The 19,787-nt window shown below is 47.5% G+C and overlaps 1 protein-coding gene across 1 annotated transcript in view; it reads right to left on the bottom strand.

Moving 5' to 3' along the window:
- Positions 1-1,780: 1,780 nt before the first annotated feature.
- ADD2 (adducin 2) overlaps positions 1,781-19,787 on the bottom strand; it is a 113,134-nt gene continuing 95,127 nt past the window's right edge. Inside the window, exons 14-16 of the mRNA XM_055241103.2 lie at positions 19,634-19,781; positions 17,824-17,952; positions 1,781-8,704 (exon numbers count right to left, since the gene is read on the bottom strand). Coding sequence (XP_055097078.1) covers positions 8,394-8,704; positions 17,824-17,952; positions 19,634-19,781 — 588 coding nt within the window. The 3' untranslated portion in view covers positions 1,781-8,393. The remainder of the gene's footprint in view (positions 8,705-17,823; positions 17,953-19,633; positions 19,782-19,787) is intronic.

Below are 19,787 nucleotides of genomic sequence, written 5' to 3'. Positions count from 1 at the left end.
ACAAATAATCCTTTGTCAGTGTATTCACACTGTCTACAATACCTGCCCATTAGTCACTCAGTAGCCGTCTTGGTTATCAGATTGGCTGTAACAGTATCACCATGCGTGTGTTCAAGTAATGCTTATTGTACTTTTATTACAGCACATTAATAGTTCTAATTTATTATTATTGTGAATCTCTTACTGTTTCTAATTCATAAACTTTCTCAGAGGTATATATGTATAGGAAACAATCATAGTGTATCTAGGGGTCAGTGCTATTTAAGGTTTCAGGCATCCATGGGTGGTCTTGGAAAGTATCCCCAGCAGATAAGTGGGGACTGCTGTATATGCGCTGGAGAAATTTCTTAATATTTCTGGCAGATAGAGGGCACTCTGCTCCTACGTTTGTTTCCCTTTAGTCATAGTGCAAACTTAGGAAGAGTCCAACTTGTGGGTTTGCGTGACAATCTTTTTTTTCTTTTCTTTTCTTTTTTTTTTTTTTTTTTTGAGACGGAGTTTCGCTCTTGTTGCCCAAGCTGGAGTGCAATGGCACGATCTTGGCTCACCACAACCTCCGCCTCCTGGGTTTAAGCAATTCTCCTGCCTCAGCCTCCCAAGTAGCTGGGATTACAGGTGCCCACCATCATGCCCGGCTAATTTTGTATTTTAAGTAGAGATGGGGTTTCTCCATGTTGGTCAGGCTGGTCTCGGCACGACAATCTTAAACTGTAGCAAGCTTTATAAAGTGGTGTCAGCAGATTGACTATTATCCTTGACCTGACTGATGCACACAGCTGTGAGAGCACACAGAAGTCATATTCCTTACAGGTGGATTCCTGGGTGACTGCAGCAAGGGAGAAACTGATGGCTTTGGGGCACCCGAGGGGCTGGGTTCCTTGTTTCCAAGTTTATAGGAGGCGTGGAAACTTCAGGGTACCTAGATGCAAGAGGAGGAAGAGGGGCTCTACCCTTGGATACAGGCAGTCTGTGGAAAGCAGACCTGCCCAGAACAGTGGGCCTGAGAGTGATGACGGGGACTGCTCTTGTGCTCAGGGCACCCGGCAGTGAGGAGCAGTGGAAAGAGCCAGGGCTTGGTTACCTACAAGACCTTAGTGGAACCTGGGCTTCACCACATATTAACCTGTGGCCCAAGAAAAGTCTCCTTACTTCATCTGTAAAGTAAGTAGCAATAACAGAATCACCCTCTGGGTTTTATGGGGGCTCAGTGGGTGCGATGCATGAGATACTTAAACAACACCTGCCACATATGTGTGGATGCTCAAGGAATACTGAGCTTCTACAGTAGTTTTTGAATAAAGAGGAGCCAAAGGCTCTCTTTCCTCTTTTCTCTCTTCCTTTTTCCCCACCTAGTCTCTCCATTCCCCTTTCACCCCTTGGGGTGACTTCTTAGCCCTCTCCAAGATTCTCACTCTGGCCCGACACCCTTTTCCATTCCAGCCTATAGATCTGCCGCTGCTGCTGCCCTGCAGGGCCATCCACACGTACGTTTGTGCAGTGTTCCTCTCCTATCCCAACCCCCCTAAACTGAGCTTCCTCTACAGAGCTGTTTCAAATCCACATGGCCATTTCCTTTTCAGGGGAGTCTAGTATTTTATAACCGCCCTTCCCAAATCAGAACACAAGTAGACATATGTTCAGCTTTCCACGTGTCAGAAATGGCTTCAAGGGTACAATTTTCTTGCATGGTCCATGTTTCCACAGGGCCCCCTTTCTGACTTCTCCCCTGGGAGCCAGGAGAGCTGAGGAGCCGACAGAGATGGGGCACACACACTGGGAAGCCAAGCACGTTAGATTTACTAGGGTCATATCTGCAGGTGAGGTAACAGCACACACATACAGAAATTCACGGGCAGAGATGCCACCCCAGCATCACTGTCAGACACCAAAGCAGCAGGAGGGCTCAGGAAGTGGCTTTGGAAAGTTCTCGTGAAAATCAAAGGGCAGCTTTGGTGCTCAGAGATTCAAACAGAAAACTATACAAAACCAACCCATAAATATATATGTATTATATGTGTATATATATAAAATTGCAAAATAAAAGCCCAAGAAACTAACCATCAATCTGCACGTCAGTGGCTCAAAAAGTGTTAGCATAGAGAAAGGCAAAACCATTTGAGGGGGTGATGCATACTCCAGGGGGCTGGCATTTCAGTAGCAGAAAGAGTATTTACATGGAACCCCTATTTGAAACCTCACAATACTAGGAAAAGCTAAACACAGACAATGTATGTACAAGGGAAGACAGTAAGTACTCTTGCGTGACGATTGTCAGACACAGACATTTCACTGAAACCATCCATAGCTTTAGAGAACACTGCACTCTATCTAGACTGGGTTCCTGCTAGCCTGTACCCCAGCCAGGCGATGTCAGGCTCTGGACCATATGTTCTCCCCCACCTGGCCTCTTCCTGGAGAGGGCAAACACTGGGATGTTGGTTGCAGCATAAATTGCCGGAATTTAAAGGTGGGGCAGTCCTCGGGTATCAATCAATCACCCACAAAGCAGGACCAACAGGTGTGAGGTGGAGTGGAAGTGTGGGGGTGGGGTTCCCTGAAATATATTCCCATTTTATAATGTGTTTCCAGTGTGGCCCCTCTGCCCTTGGTCCAATTGCCATCCTCCTTCTGATTCACTTTAAAAGGGGAGATCTGGCCTTTGGGTTTTTAAACATTATACAAGATAATTTGCTGGGGGAGAGAAGAATTTAGGGTCTTTCTACAGTTATTCTCCCACCACCCCCCAAACTCTTACATTTTCTTTAAACTACCTAGAGATAAGCAATTTGTCGATCACAGCTGGCCTCAGTTCGGGACACAGTGGGTGAGGAGAGGAGCCCAGGACTCGACTACTAGAAAACCGCCAGTGCTTTCTCACACTGAGCCTCGGACTCCAGCTTTGCCTTAACCCCTTCCCTGCATCAACAGTGATCATTTCTCCCCCATCTTCAGGCCCCAATTTCCCATAGCAATGACCCAGCTCTTGGGAAAAGCTAGAAGTGGCACCAAACATCAATATAGCCAAACCTAATATCACCTAAGTATGAACCAATGCGACCCATTGTTTCTGCATATATAAGAACACTCCCAGCTGGAGATTCTTCCTAATTGTTCCTAAGATGAAAAGCCTACATTCTCAAGGGAACTGTCTCTATAAAAATGATGAAGGGTGTTGTCCACTAGAGGACACCCCACTGAAGTCCCCGCACTGCTTCCTGGTGAGCGTGGCTGCTCACTGTGAGAGGTAAAGGGATGTTGGTCATGCCTTGGTGACCGAGCTCTACATGTGGTCTCTCATTTATGATAGAAGGTGTGCCACATCTGAATAGGTTGGTTAGACGGGGCTTCTGGAAGTAATTACACTCCGTGTATGCTTTCTTATGTTATGGTGCAAGTGGAAATGTGCACAGATAACCAATGTGCACATTTCATGAGTTTAGAGTCACTACAGGCCTCTTACTTCTTCCATGAAACTATCCATTTCAGAACAGATGTGAAACAGATGATAGGCTGCCCCATTGGCTTTTAAATTGTAGGGTTCTCTGTCCTTTCCGTGGGAGTGGAGAGCTTAAATTTAGCCTCTCCCTCATTTCTTTTCAGACTCTTTGAGTGCTAAGGTCTTAGAGAGTTCAACCGAGCTCAAGTGATGAGAGAGAATGTAAAAAGACCTGTTTCCTCTATGCTCAGAGTCAACTACAACTGTGCCAACCAACTCTAGGGCTTCTGCTGACCTACATGTATAAAATGAGTAAGGGGTAAACGTTCTCTCATTTGTTCAGTAGTCAAGAACTGATTACCCTTGTCCCAAAACTAGAACATAAAATTCACACATAAGAAAAAACATGTCAGCTGGCACAGTGGCTCATGCCTGTAATTCCAGCACTTCGGGAAGCCGAGGCAGATGGATCATGAGGTCAGGAATTCAAGACCAGCCTGGCCAACATGGTGAAACCCCATCTCTACTAAAAATACAAAAATTAGCTGGGTGTGGTGGCGGGCTCCTGTAATTCCAGCTACTTGGGAGGCTGAGACAGAAGAATCGCTTGAAAAACCGGGAGGCAGAGGTTGCAGTGAGCTGAGATTGCGCCACTACACTCCAGCCTGGGCAACAAAGAGCAAAGCTCCGTCTCAAAAAAAAAAAGAAAAGAAAAAAGAAAAAACATGTCATGCAGACCTATGGGTAGGCTGTGTGTCTATCCTCCACGTACCTTCATGGAAAAATTGAAAATTATTTTTAGACTTTCAGAGGCGAATCATGCTGTTGGGCAAATGGTTCTTTCAAATCCATGGCAATCAAAGAAGTGGATTTATAGCATTTTCCCCCACACTGGCAGTAGCCCTGCTACAACAATGCCAAACATCCGAATGACTGTCTTGCCATGTCACCATGAGCAAGTGAAAGTATCATCCACAGGGAATGGGATTCAAGTTCAGTCTACATGGATCAGTGGCAGAGGGCAGTGCTTTACAGTGGGGTTCTTACTGTAAGAACTTACTGCTCTTCATCCAATTTCCCCCAAGTCCTTTAAAAAGAACTTATCTGTTCACAGAGGAAGAACCCTGTTTTAGTTATAGGAGAGTGGAGGGGGTCAACTGGCCAAAGGAAGACAGTTACTTGGGTTGCATGCAGGCCAGGAGGCTCGTAGGGAGTCCAGATCTGGGCTAGAAGGTGTCTCTTTCTGCAGTTTGGGGGGAAGGTCACATGGTATGGATGGTTCTCTCACACCACTGTTGGGTGCAGCCAACACTGCGCAGGGAGTCGTTGGAGCCAAGCCTGTCTCTGTGAAACCATTAATCCTTCTTGTCCTCTCTCCTTCTGCCTGCCTTCCGATGGAAATAAGCTCAGAAACCTCTCCACTTCCCAGCTCAGCCAGCCACAGAGCAGCACATTGGTTCAAATGTTACCCTTTTCTCTGGCACATCCAAGCACAGTGGCTCAACCAGACATGAACCTACTGCCCACCAAATCTGAGCTCTTGAATACACATTTTCTCCAGTCAGATATTGGTCAAAGTTTTCAGCCAACTTTTATCCAGAGCCAAAGAAAATGGCCTTTCCTTTCTAATAGTCTGTAGATTTGTTTGGACCACATGTCTGTTTCTGTAGCATTTGGTGCATGTCCTCAAGCCTGGAGTGAAGTGTGCCACATTCTATGCAAAGGAAGAAGAAATGGCAGGATGGCTGGACACCTCTCCCAGCAATTCTACACCAAGACAAAATAAAACTGGAAACATTAGCTCTTTGAATGCTCCCCTCTCCTCGTTGAAAATCCCTCTTAAGGTGTTTTATCCAAAGACTTTTATGGAAATAAATTTTGTATTGGAAACTCACTATTTGCTATAGAGGAAACATTATGTAAAGCAGGCCACCAACTATGTTTTAGTACTGACATTTCAAAAAAGCCTCATAGCTTCCATGCCACCATCCCATGCCCATCCAGTCCATAGTCTCCATTCAGCCACCAAAGGGATTTTCCTAAAATGCAGTTCTGATCATGACTCTATCCTGATTTAAAGGCTTCAGTGGCTCCAAACCCCTTCCATGAGAAGTCTAGCTCCTCCACACTTCCTACCAGTTTCCTTAGGATTCAGCCCTGCCTACCTATGAAGGGACCCCTCAACCCTCGAGCTTCCACGTCATGCTCTGGCAATGCCACGTTGCTCAGTGGAACCCATCATGGCGTTTCATGCGTCCACACCTTTGCACACATTCTTCCCTCATCGTGGCATACCCTGCCAATCCTTTCATTCTACTGGAAATTTACTCTTTGTTTTAAAACCCTAACAGTCATTGCTTCTCTCAGGGTTTCTCTGGTCCCCAAGATAGTTAATTGTTGCTTTCTTATGCCACCTTGGTACCCTTGCCTATTTTGCAATTTGTCTATACCCCTCCTATGCTCATGAACTTCCTGAGGGCAGGAACTATGCCTATCCTCATGCCTGGCCCCTGACCCAAGCTCAATACATGTTTTTGGAATGCATGAGGAATGAACCAACTGATAGGTCCATCTATCAATAGAAAGTGGGCCCATGGCATAAATCCCAAGAATAATGCTGCAGCAAGATTCCACCCAATGAGGCCTAAGTGAGGCCTCATTGTCAAGGGAATACAGTGTGTTGAATGCAGAGGCAATCAACATCATCCCCAAAGTAGAACAACTCGCACACAAAAGGCTGCATCAGAGGTCGTGTTCACCATTCTCACATTGTTTGCCACTTATTATTCTAGTCATAATGATGGCTCTCTTTCAATGTCAGCATAATGACTGGTGGTCAGTGGATCCTTAACGAATACCATGAAAGGATAAATGAATAAATGTGAAATCTACTTTTTGAAAGAAGGCATCAAGGGATTGGCTTTTAAAGGCATTTCCCATATGACAGATTTTTCTGAGGCATCAGTGGGTTGTCCCTCCTAAAATTTGACCCAATCAGGAAGTAGAACAGAGATGGAGCCTGGGGTAACAGTTAGGAAATTGCACTACAGAAACACAGTGTTGGGTTTACCTTGGTCCTAGGTCAGTTTCCTTCCTTCTCAAGAAATAGCCAACTATGGATGGTATTTCCTGCCCCAACAAGAAGGCTCTTGCCTCTCCTTTGTTGGAGGCACACAGTAGCATCACCACAGTCCACATTGACCAGGAACTTCACGTGCACTGATGAGGATGAGCACAGGGAGTTCCCTACCTTTGCTTCAAGTGCTAGCATTATGCAATGGAGACCAGTCATAGAGACAAGTCCTGGATGAAAACCACCACCCCTGGGGATTAAAGTTGTCCTTTCACCATAGCTGTTAAGAGCAAGGGCTCTGGACTCAGATTGACCTGGATTCAAATCCAGGATCCAGATCTTTCTAGCCAAGTCAGCTGGGACAAGTCAATTATCTTTTTAGCGGGTCAATTTCCTCACCCACAAAATGGGAATGATCTTACCCCCCTCAAAGGATTACTGTGAGGGTTAAAGAATGTAATGTATGTGAAGCCTGCACAGTGTCTATAGATAGGAAGTGCTCAAAAGTGGAAAACCATGATTAAGAACTTTCAAAAATATTTTCACAATAGATCAAAAGGCAAAATATTCTTTCAAGACACTGTGCTTTCAAGAGAATGGATTGTCTAATTTTTAGGAGCCAACAATGCTCATTAAGCAACACCCCACGGAAGAACATGAGAAGACAGTGTTGGCATTTAAAACAATAACTGTGGCCATTACCAGGCCCCAGGATAGACAGATAGGGACAGGGACAGGGACACCCAGCATTTCTCTGAGAGCTGGTGCAAGAGGATTAATCCCAAAGGGCTCATTTCTGATTCTCCTCTGCTGAACCAAGAGTGACTCAGAGTTGGAACCTCAGAGGGTGCAAGTCAAGGTGCCAAGAGTAAGATGCCAGTTTCAGTCTGTAAGCAAGTGTTTCTGGGGGTGAGGGAAGGTCAGGGGACACCTGACTACTGGACAGGAGTGAGGCAGGTACAGTGCATTGCTCCAGTTGTCATGCAAAGCTAGAAAGTCATAGCATTCCCTCTATTGTTTTGATCCTCCTTACACAACCCAAAGCCAACGGAGGATTTCAACTTCCCCAAATTTCTGCCCTGAGCATTAAACAACTTTTTCCTATGCTAAATTTGGTTTTAGTTTTGAAGTGCCTGAGATGCACAATTCAAAGGGTCAAGTTCCTGGCCTCTTATGTTGATGAAACCATCCCCAATCCTCAGGTTACATGGCTTGGCTTATGCCTGCCACCTCTTATAGCTCTTCCATCCATCATTCAAGAGGTTCTATGAAGAAAGCTCAGGGTTAATGTTTGGGGAAGTACAAGCTAAGTCATCAGCCCTTGGGAACAAAGATTACTTTCTGTTGGAGGGGTCATTTTGGCTGGTTACTTTGAGCAGCAGGGCAGGGACCCAAAGTGGAAAAGAGGAGAGATTTTTAAATGTAGAGATAGCTCCATCTGCAGGAGATTGGATTCCCGGGAAGAAATGGACCTTACTCAGGGGAAGCCTCGACCTGTCTGATTTAGTGTGAGCCTGTGAGAGCTCACGGCCCATTTCTGGCCTTCTTGCCCTAGGCTCAGATTGGTGGGCAGTATCCAAACAAAGGCAGCCCACAACTAGGCAGTGTTGTGTAGTAGAAGGAACCCTGGACTGGAAGTCAGGAGACCTGAATTCGAGTGCAGGCTCTGCCGCTAACTAGCTGTGTGACCTTGGGCAAGTCACCTGATTTCTCTTGGGCAACTGTAAAACGAAGGGTTGGTCGGGTGATCTCTAAGTTCCCCTTCCGCGTGTGGTCCAGGGTCCTACTCTATCCCTCCTTAGCCCTGTGCTTGCAGGGACAGAGATGGGAGAAGGGAAGGGGAGGAGAGAGAGGAGGCAGGAGGGAGCCCAAGGGTGTCATGAATCAGGACTCCACTTTCTCCTTCTTTTTGCTCTTTTTCAGGAAGGAGGGGGTTCGGAATTTCTTTTTCTTCTTTGAGGGGGACTTGGAAGGTGAGCCCTCTGGGGACATGGGGCCGCTGGTGACCGACTCGGTTTTGTCCTTAGAGGTATCAACATCTGTGTCAGCACTGGTAGTCATCTGGCTCAGGCCTTTGCTGAGGAGTTCCTCTGCCGTCTGCTCCTCCTCCCTCCCGTTGACCACTACCCCTTCCGGCTGGGTTGTTTCGGGCTCTGTGGTGGCAGCTTTGCTTGTTTCTGTCTTCTTAGTACCTTCTAGAAAAAGATCAAAAGATATGACCTGTAAGATTTCATTCAGGTGACAGCTTCCACCTGGGGCTAAAAGAACCATTTCTAGGGAATTCTATAAAATCAATCCGGAGTGAGGGGAGGGCCAGCCTGATGTTGAGGGATGGCTCCCAGAGACAGATGGAAGGACTGGATTCTGATCTGCACCCCCTTCCATGTGGCCTCTCCTGGGAACACCCCCTTGCAGGCCGGCAGCTCTGGGCTCTTGTCTATGAATTTAGACGGATATTAATGTCTGAAGTGGCAGGGGGACGGGCTGGGGTCCAGCTCAGAGTTTTTCTAGGCAAGAAAGAAGAAACAGACACAGAGAAGGGAGATGGCGTGAGGTGTACAGCTTGGTGGAGACATCTAAGAATTGCTGTAAGCAGTTTAGTTTCACCAACAAAAATATGGAAATTACATGTTCTCAAACCCATTTCATTTTCTACACCAGTGAGGAACTCCAAGAAATATGGAGAATATCTTCCCAGTAGGCAGAGGGAGAGTGGAATTCCTTATATAACATGGACCCCATATTTCCAAGACATGTTAGTCAAAAGGGGAAGACCACTGGTCAGCCCTTTATAGCAGCCACTGGGGCCCCCAGGTCTTTATTCCACCTGGGAATCTGTTGGGATCACTGGCATGTTCAAGGTCAGAGTTGCTCAGGCCCCAGAAACCAAACCCTCCTGCCACCCTTTCTCCCCCTCCCCACTCTCACTCAACCTTGCTTCCACGCAACCTTTCAGATGCCTGGATGGGGTGAGAGTCAGGAAGATTGTAAAACCACACACTGAAAAGTAGAAAGCAAGGTAAATATCATCTGATGCCTCTCCTCCCCACTGCACAGTTAAGAAGGTTGAGGAACATAGTACCATGGTGGGTAGACTTTGGCTTACCAACTTCTGGTTCAGCTTCTTTTCACCACGGGAACTGAAAGGATTGTGTGTGGGTGAGTGTGAGTGTGTGCAAGTGTGTGTGTGTATGAGTGGGCAGGTTGTGTGTGGTGTGAGTGTGTAAGTTTGAGTATGCAAGTGAGATTGTTTGCCACGAGTGTGTGTGAGCATGTGTGTGATGTGTGTGGTGTGAGCATGTGTGAACCAGTGTGTGTGACAGTGAGTGGTATATGAGTGTGGGAGTGAGCGTCTACAAATGTGTTTGTGTGTGCAAGTGTGTGAGTGCACATGAGCATATGCGAGGGTGTGAATGTGTGTGAGTGAGTGTGTGACACCTGTGTGGTGTGTGTGTGTGATGGGCACATATGAATACAGTGTGTGTGTGTTGCCACATCACAAGAAGGAACCTGGCGTGCTGGGGTGTATGGAATCATGGGTGATGTGGAAAGTATAGTCAGTGTTACAGAGGGAGTGAGTGAAGGACTCGGTTTTAGGAAAAGCCTGGGGTCTTAACAGGGGTGAAGTCTGGGGAAGTGCACGGTCACATGCAGGATGGGACAGAGTGGGGTAACTTGTGGACAGTTAGAGTGGACTAGTGAACTATCTGGGCCAGATCTCCCTGTAACAAAGTTTTTGTAACTTCTGACACTGCTGGGCAAGTCAAAGTGCCCCCCCCAGACCACTGCGGAGCACCAGCTCCCTCTTGGTATCAAAGACTTTGGCCACTGCTCCCAATCTTCCCACTGCCCAGCCCATGTCCTGTCATCCTCATCCAGCGTCCTCTCTCGTCCTGCCACGTAATCCTGTGGCCAACACTTGGCAGTAGTCTTGAGTGCCATAAACCAGGCTGGACACAACCATCTCTCTGTCCACTCTCCTATTCCCACTTCGCCTGCTTTTTGCCATACCAAGCTGCTGATCCCTGGACCTCTCACTGTCATCCCAGCCGGTTCCCCTCTGGAAGGTACTTTTCTGTGTCCCCAGCCTTCACTCCATATAATGAATCACCTTGAGTGTTACTTCTTCCTTCAAGTCTCTCCTGATCCTCATTCCCACTTCCAGGTAGAGTTTATCACTCCTTCCTTTCTGCCTCTGCTTTCTAAACTTCCATCACAGCATCTACAAAATGATCACACTTGTGTTTTTTTTGTTTTTTTTTGTTTTTTCCGAGACAGTCTTGCTCTGTCACTCAGAGCTGGAGTGCAATGGCGGAATCTCGGCTCACTGCAATCTCCGCCTCCCAGGTTCAAGCAGTTCTCCTGCCTCAGCCTCCCAAGTAGCTGGGATTACAGATGCCTGCCACCATGCCCAGCTAATTTTTGTATTTTTAGTAGAGATGGGGTTTCACCATGTTGGCCAGGATGGTCTCGAACTCCTGACCTCATGATCCACCCACCCTGGCCTCCCAAAGTGCTGGGATTACAGGCGTGAGCCACTGCGTCCAGCCCACACTTGTTTTTTATGCCTATCTCCTCCTCCTTCTACACTGAAATGAATTAGGGCAAAATTGTGTCTAATGACCTATGTCACTAGCTCACAGAAGGCATTCAGAAAAGGTCTGTGGAATCCATGAATGGTTGAAGGCATGAGCAAATAAATGAATATGTGAATGGATTTATTCTAACCAAGCCAATACCGTCACCTAATCTTTTCTTATCTATCCCAGCCTGAGTCTTCTAAGCTGAACTGGATCCACTCATGTAAACGAACACCAGCCTTGAGTGCTGGCCTTTGTCTCCTGTACCTATGCCCTGGTCTTCTCTCTCATCTTCCTGGGCTCTCCATGGCTCTGCAACTTCAACCTAGACCCTCACTGCAGGGCCTTCACTTGGATGACACATTAGGATGCATTTCTCAAGATTGACCCTTGGTGCTCTCCTCTAAGATGGTTTGAGCACTTGCCTTCTAGCTCCATGAAGACAACTATGGATAAGAGGGGCTCCCACTTTCTCTCCAAGTGTCATTTCCTGCCTGGTGGCAATGAGTATCCTCACTCCAATGGCCTCCTTCAATCATGCCCCTCATCCATGTCCCTTTGCCCATACCTGCCCTGCTGTCAACCTAAGCAACAGCCTCAGCCCCTAGGGTGTGTCTGGTTTAGGAGAGCAACACTCAAGGTTCTTCTCACCATGTAGAAAGTGGGGGCCACAGATAGTGCATCTGCCATGATTCAGAGAGGTTCCACATCACGAATTGTTTGAGGAGTCATAGCAAATGGAAAATGGGGCTTGGAGGAGCCAGCTTCCTAACTAAGGTCACCACTCCCTCAATTATAGAGTCAGAGACCACTGGAGGGTTCCACTGGCCAAGAGAAGGGACAGGGCTCCAGAAATCAACATGTGTTCGGCCCCCGGAAAGTACTGATAGCCTAGACCCCTCCTCTGTCAACAGGTTGAAGACCAGCCTGGGAGAGGCCCCAGGAACTAGGGTCAGATGGGAACTCACCTTCTAGCCTCTTCTAAGAAGAACCTCTGACTTTCTCTCCTGAATGGGGTGAACTTGCAGCTCTGGGAATAAGGGATATTGTGGGGGTGAGTAGAGCAGGGCAGAAGCTGGAAAATGGGGGCTCTGTCCAAGGATCGTGACTGGAAAGCTGGGGGAGAAACAGGAGGCATTGGGAGAACAGGTGACGGGAACAAGACTGGACTCTGAAGTCAGGGCCCACACCCAGACCCTGTGGTTTGGGAGACAAAGGACTAAAAGGCTTCTAGAGGCTGGAGGAGGAGGGGGGCTTCTGCGGAAGGCACAGAGCTGGTTTGGACACTCTGCCTCTCCAACTTGATTTCTCACTAGCCCACAGCCTCCAACTACTGCCTGTCTCTTGGCCACCAATGAACATGTGGTGGTTAATTTTAATGTGTCAACTTGACTGGGTAAGGGATGCCCAGATAGTTGATAAAACAATATTTCTGGGTGTGTCTGTGAGGGTGTTTCCAGAAGAGATTAGCTTTTTTGGTGGGGGGTTGGAATTTCGCTCTTGTCACCCAGGCTGGAGTGCAGTGGTGCAATAGCTCACTGCAACATCCGCCTCCCGGGTTCAAGCGATTCTCCTGCCTCAGCCTCCGGAGTAGCTGGGATTACAGGAGCATGTCACCACGCCCAGCAAATTTTTGTATTTTTAGTAGAGACAGGGTTTCACCATGTTGGCCAGGCTGATCTCAAACTCCTGACCTCAGGCGATCCACCAGCCTCAGCCTCCCAAAGTGCTGGGATTACAGGCATGAGCCACTGTGTCCATCCAGGATTAGCATTTGAATCAGCAGTCTGAATATAGAAGATCTGCCCTCACCAACATGGTTGGACACCATCCAATCTGTTTAGGGCCCTCTCACATAGAACAAAAAGGTGGAGGAAGGGCAAATTCTCTCTGTTCTTGAGCCAGGACACCCATCTTCTCCTACCCTGAAGCTTAGAGCTCCTAGTTCTCAGGCCTCAGACTCAGACTGAGTTACACCACTGGCTTTCCTGTTCTCCAGCTTGGAGACAACATACTCTTCAGCCTCCATAATCACATGAGGCAATTCCCCTAGGAAGTCCCCTCTTATTTCTCTATATATCCTGTTGGTTCTGTTTCTCAGGAGAACTCTAACACAGCCCCCTTCCAGGATGCCAGCTCCCCCAGCTTCCTAGGCACCACCTCTGCACAGCCCATTCCACTCCTGTCTGCCGCTCCAAACATGTACCTATCCAAGGTCTGGCTGAAGCCACACTGTATCTGGACAGCCACCCCTGACAATGGACAATAAGCTCGCCTTCCTCTAAACCCACTGCTCACATATTCATTTTACACTTGCATGTGTCATTATCTTTTTTTCTTTTGAGAGTCTATTCATCACCTGAGTACACTGTTCCTGACAGAAACTCTTTTATGTCTCTAACAATCATCATGCAGCTCAGAGACAACATTTTCAAGCCATGTTTACTGCTGCTGACGTTTGCCAAGTGAGGTCAGATGAAGGCTCAACAGAGGATGCCTTGTATCAGCTCAGTAGCTGGGCTCTTCTGTGGCCGTGCACTGGGGTAAAGACATGGAGAAGGAATATGGACCTTGCATAATTGAAGGAGAAAGGCTGCCTTTCCTTCTCTGGCCTGCTGACATCTCAGGCTCAAACACATGACCTCTTGCCTCAAGCCCCCCAGCTTTGAGAAGCCCTCTCTTTGCAGCAGGGAAGACACCAGTGGAGGGCCTAGAAACAGGATTTGCTGACGCACTTCTGCACACAAGGTCAATCAGATGGATCCTGACCTATATTCCAAATGCATGGAGAATTGGTCACTGCCATGTACTGCTTTTATTTTCCTGTTGAAAAGGCAGTGCTACACTATTGCATAGAGGTCATAGAGAGATTCATTAAAGACCTTGAAAAAAAACATATCCTATGTTGACACAAGGGCTGGGCGCTCATGCAGCAACAATCAAAAAGGCCCCCGGTGCTCAAAGAACAGAGCAGAGAGGAAGAAGAGCAACAAGCTGAGCTGCCCATGGCTGACCATTGAGCTGGAGGCTGGCCATGCAGAGAGGTTTGCAACAGAGTTTCTGTCTGGGTTTAAATTCTCAAACATCCGTGTCTGAAAGAATCACCGAGAGAGCTTGTGAAAATGCAGCTTCTTAGTGTTGTCCTCACAATAAACTGAAACAGAAGGTGGGCCAAGAAATAGATATTTTTAACAAGTCCCCAGGTAATTCTGATACAAAAGGCCCATTGGCCACACATTGAGAAACATAAGTTTAGAATGCTATGCTTTCTCCAACTTTTACTTACCCCCAAAAACTGAGAGTACCACTGATAAAAAAGAAAGTAGAGCTTCTCATAAATGGATGCAGTGGACTCTGTGACTCCCATCCACTCACCATAGCTGGGATACAAATGTTCCTCTAAGGACCCAAATATACCTTCAGTATCTGGTACAGCTTGTGTGCAAATATGACCCCAGTGAGCTATCCCTCCGGGTATCCACACTGAATCTGGGCTGGCCCTGTGGCTGGCAAAACCAGTAGAATGCAGTGGAAGTGCCACAGAGCAGGCCTCAGGCCAAAGACTTAAGAAGGCCTAGCAACTTCTATTTTCACAGTTTTGGGAGCCTTATACCACCATGTATAAAGTCCAACAACCCTGATGGGAAACATGTAGAGAGGCCGCATGGGTGGGCCCTGAGACCACACAGAGGGAGACAGAGAGACAGAGAGACAGACAAACAGACAGACAGACACCCAGCCATCTCAGTGTCCCGGCTGAGCCCAGCCTTCTAGCTGCCCCTGCTAAGGTACCAGGCACATAAGTGCACCATCTTGGAAGTTCCAGCTTAGTCAAGCTCCCTACTGACAGGAGCCCTCTGCAGATATCACATCAATCAGAAATCATCCAGCTAAGCCCCATCAACCCCAGTCAACCCACAAAAGAACTAATTTCCGTTAATACTAGTTCTTATTCTATACCATGACTTAAATCAAATATTATTGCTGCATCACAAACCACCCTAAAACTTAGTGGCTTAAAACATCAAGTGCTGTATTAGCTCTTACAGTTTGGAGAACATGGTAGACAAAAAGGACTAACTTACGTAAAGCATATTACAAAGTGCTTTTATATTCAGTAGCTCATTTCATCCTGACAACATGCTGTGGGTTAGGAAAGGCAAAGATTCATGTTATTCCCATCCAGCAGTGTTTTTAAATGACTTGTTTGAGATGGCTAGATTAGTTAGTGGCAGAGCTGATCATGTGATGTCAAATACAGGGCTATTTCTTTGCAGGCGTAGCCAGTTGCCCTGAGGGTTCAGCAGAGGATAAGGTGAGCTGGGACAAGGGTCTGACAGGAGCTAAAGAGAAGGTGATAGCACAGATGGCCAGATGCAAAGGCTATCTCTGATGGCCAGCCTTCAGAGAGGCTGATGGGGTAGGAGTCAGGTAGACAGATGAGGAGTGACACTGAGGCGACTCAGCATAAGAGGATTTGAGGACATGGTGGCAAATGGTTGGAAAAAGCCATCCCTGATCTGATGGGTGGGCTAGATGTGAAAGAGCAGAGACTTGCATGGTGGGTCAGCTCTGTCTGCCCAGGAGCTGGGCAAGCCTGTGAGCAGCCTGGCCAAGTCTTCACACCGGGCTCCCCACCCAACTACAGCTTGTGTCCTCATCATGCAGGGTCTGCTCCAAGGTGCCATGCTCCCTAGCTCTGTCTGTTACAGGAAGTGGGTTACGGGAAGTGTCTTCAAGACAACTCTTCTAACTCAACAGTGGGCCCCTCCAGGGGAAGAATGAAGAATCTCGCTATAGGGTGTAAAATGTCAGGCAGTGGGTAAACAGCTATCCCACCCATTGCACGCCCCTCCTGGCCCTTGTCCCACTCCTCCATGAGCCTCCTCTCCAGCCCTGGATTTCCTTCCTGCACCTGGAACACATGTCCTGAAGACCCTAGAAGACCAGGCCCTCTATGCATCCTTATAAGGCAGTTCAGGCTCTAGCCCAAAACCTAGATGAGGCCACAGGCTCCTTCAAGGTGCCCGTGCATTAGGAAGAGGCGTAGGAGTGAGCTCCTGAGAGCCATAAGCACTCTACCGCCGTGAGTGCCCAAGAGCTGGCCCTACTGCCTGCAAACTTTTGGGAGTTTGGGAGCTTGGGAGCTTGAGGGAGCTTCTGGGCTTCTGTGCCTACGTGTTTGTGTATGTGTGTGGCCTATGTGTATATCCACATCTCATGTAGAGAAGCCTAATCCATGCATAGTGCATGTGGAATTGGCCATGAATTTTACAGCCAGAAAACTTCCCAAAGGCAGAGTTGTGAGTCGCAAAAGAAAAATGTGGGGGAGAAATCTATTTCTTTTGAAAAAAAAAAAATCCTCCCTCCCCCAATGCAAGGTTGCAGTGAGTTAGTAAATAGCCTCTCTATACTTACTACAGAGACAAGTATTCAGAATCGGAGGAAACTCCTTTGATGAAGGCACAAATGGGAAGAGAAAGGAAGACATTGTGGAGACAGGTTGACAACACCACGGTGAGACACAATGAACACAACAGTCGGGGTACATCCGCTTGGGGCTCTGGCCTCAAGCAGATGGGTTTCCTCTGGCAACGCTGGGCCTGCACATGAGGCAATAGTTTGCTTGTGGAGGGAGCTCAGGGTTGGGGGATTCTATCGGAATCCACATGTGCGGCCGTTCTACCCCAGACGGAGAAGATTCCAATAGGCCACCAGATTGCTGCCCTCTGGATAGTAGGAGGGCTCTGTCTGGTGGGGGTCTCCAGGGGACCTGGGATGGAGTGTTCATGCCCTGGAGTGATTCCACGAGCTCAGTAAAGATACTTCTATGATTTAGGTGGCCAGGAACTATAATTCTTATCCACTTTATGTATACTATTAACCATAACCATAATTGCATCTTAAATTATTCAAGTCCTGCTTTTACTCTTTCAAAGTATGTTTTCACCTACACTTCCCTTATACATGTATAAAAAGGGAATATATTAGTAGCCCCATCTGACAGTCAACAAAACTGAGGCTCAGAGATGCTATCTGGTTTGCTAAAATTAGCAGTTATTACTAGTCAGCAGTTCAGTTGGGCCTCGAACTCAGTTCTTTAAGCTAGTATCTCTCTATTGAAGCTGTTTTCAACCTGGACCACACTTTAGATTCCCCTGGAGAGATGTGAAAACTCCAGGCTGTACTCCTCAACCCACCTGACTCCAGACTTTTCTGAGTTTTCCTTAACTCAGAAAAGCTGGGGGTGGGATCCAAGAATCAAGATGGTTAAAGCTCCGCAGGCGATTCCAATGTGCAGTTAAGGTTGAGTATGACATCATTACCCTCACCTGGGAAATTCAGCATCTCAGGCCACATCCCAGACTTAATAAGTAGAATCTTCATTTTCACAAGATCCCCAGGTGGCACCTATACACGTTAAAGTCTGAGAAAGGAGCTAGTGCATCTGGAAAGGCCTAACAGCCCCGGCCATGTCTGAGTTGGGGCAAGGAGCCGGGGGCCAGCCAGTAACTTATTCTTCATTGCTTATACTGGGTTTAAGCTGCAAGGTGTAGTGTTATAGCTTGTGAGTGAAACAACATGAAACTTGATAACCCCTATTTCTGATTCCCTAGAAATAGCAGAGGGGAAAGATTTTCAGATTAGGGGCAACACGAGTGGAAGGCAGGGCACCTTCCCAGCCTGCAGATGCACCCCTCTCCCTCCCTCCCAGCCTGCTCAGCTGGACTCACCCTCTAAAGACTTGGAAGGAGAGACTAAAGGGCTCTTTGTCTCTGCCTCCTTCGCTGGGCTCTGCACTGGAGAAGCAGGTGCAGACTTTGCAGGTGAGCCAGGCTCTTCTGGGGCAGTTTCTTTCTCTCCTGAAAAAACAGAAAAACACCTCAGGATAGAGGTCAAATAGACAAGAGATGGGCAGGGAAATAAAGCCTTCTAAAAATTACATTTTTCTATTTGGTCATCAATCCTCCTAGCTGATAATGAACCTTCTGGCTGAAGTTAGCTCCTCCCCCTGACCTTTTTAGATTTCTGCTACTTCCCTGGGAAGGCCAATGGGAGAGGGTGGAGTCATGTTTCCTTCATCAAAACACACCTACCAATATATTACTCCAGATGTGGAGGGCAACACTGCAGAACTCACACATGGCCGGACCAGAGCCTTGCTCTCGTTCCTGTCCTGTCTCTGAAGAGAACCAGCCAGGAGCTTTGTGTCGTGAGCACAGAGCACATCAACGGGTAAGAGGTGGACCCACGACCACCAACTCCCCTTATTTTATTTTTTGCTGACTCCCCTTAAAAACACCCATGATTTCTTTGCATGTGACTATTGTTTAATTCATCAAATTTACATTTTCTGTCCAAACAATCCCTAGGGATAAAAAAAAGCGCCATGTTCCTCTATTTGCTTTTCAATTGGCACATTAGAGCTCCAAGCAAGCCAGCAAGGGTTTTTTTGGTTTTTGTTGTTGTTGTTTGAGATGGAGTCTCCTTCTGTCACCCAGGCTGGAGTGCAGTGGTGTGATCTCAGCTCACTGTAACCTCCGCCTTCTAGGTTCAAGCAATTCTCCTGCCACAGCCTCCTGAGTATCTGAGATTACAGGCGTGCACCACCACGCCTGGCTAATTTTTGTATTTTTAGTAGAGACGGGGTTTCACCATGTTGGCCAGACTGGTCTCGAACTCCTGACCTCAAGTGATCCACCAGCCTTGGCCTCCCAAAGTGCTGGGATTACAGGCCATTCCCGGCCAGCAAGGGTTTTTTAAGTGCCTGCTTTGTGTCCAGGAAGGTGGCTGACTTGGGGTGAGGAGTGGATATGGTGGAAGAAGACCCTGCCCTGAGGGAGTGTCAGTCTAGCCCAGTGGACACAACCAAAAGCTGAATTATGTGTCTCAGACCCCAAGTGGTTGGGAAGCAAAGAGAATGGACAGCTCAATTTGAGTGGAGTAGAGAGGGTGACAGGGAGGCCTTCCTAGCTGGAGAGGGGTTTGAGAGGAAGCTGGAAGTATCGATGACTGATCAGGCTAGCCAAGAAGGGGAACCATGCCGGGAAGAGACAAAGGTAGGAACAAGAGCATACAAGCTACTGTGAGTGAATATTTGGGAGTCAACACAGAGAGATGGGCTTCACTCAAGAATCTGAAATAAAAGAGTGAGAAAAAGACATAAAGTGTCAGCTGGTGGAGGGTTTTGATTGCCAGTTTAAAAGGCTTATACTAGACCTGATAGGAAATAATAATGATGACTATGATCATTATTATAGCTAAAATTGATCTGGTGTTTACTGGCCTAAGCCGTATTTGTAGGCACGTCTCTAAGCACATTACAAGTATTAACTCCTTTATGCCTGGTAAGAGGGTCAAGTGAGGTCATGAAGGCACTGAGTAACTGTCAGGAACAGAGCAATGAAGGGCATTTTTGTGATTAATGGAACTACGGTAGAAGTGTTCTTTGATGATGGGGCAGGAAGGTCCTCTCTTGGTGGTCCTGAGCTCTCCCCTCCACCCTGGGGGACTTGGAAGCAGGGGGGCCTCAGGGTCATTTACCATCAAGTTCTAGTTTCTTCCTCTCCACCTCTTTCTTGTACTCCTCCAACTCCTGGTCAGTGAGTTGGCTGAAGGGGTTGGGCACCGTCTCCTCTGAATCGTCTTTGGTATCCTCGTCTCCCTTGGACATCAGCTGGCTCTCTGTAGACTGAAA

The sequence above is a fragment of the Symphalangus syndactylus genome, chromosome 14 (assembly GCF_028878055.3).
Source record: "Symphalangus syndactylus isolate Jambi chromosome 14, NHGRI_mSymSyn1-v2.1_pri, whole genome shotgun sequence".
NCBI classification, from domain to species: domain Eukaryota; kingdom Metazoa; phylum Chordata; class Mammalia; order Primates; family Hylobatidae; genus Symphalangus; species Symphalangus syndactylus.
The sequence above is the reverse complement of the archived record's forward strand: the minus strand, read 5'-3'. Positions and strand labels throughout refer to the sequence as shown.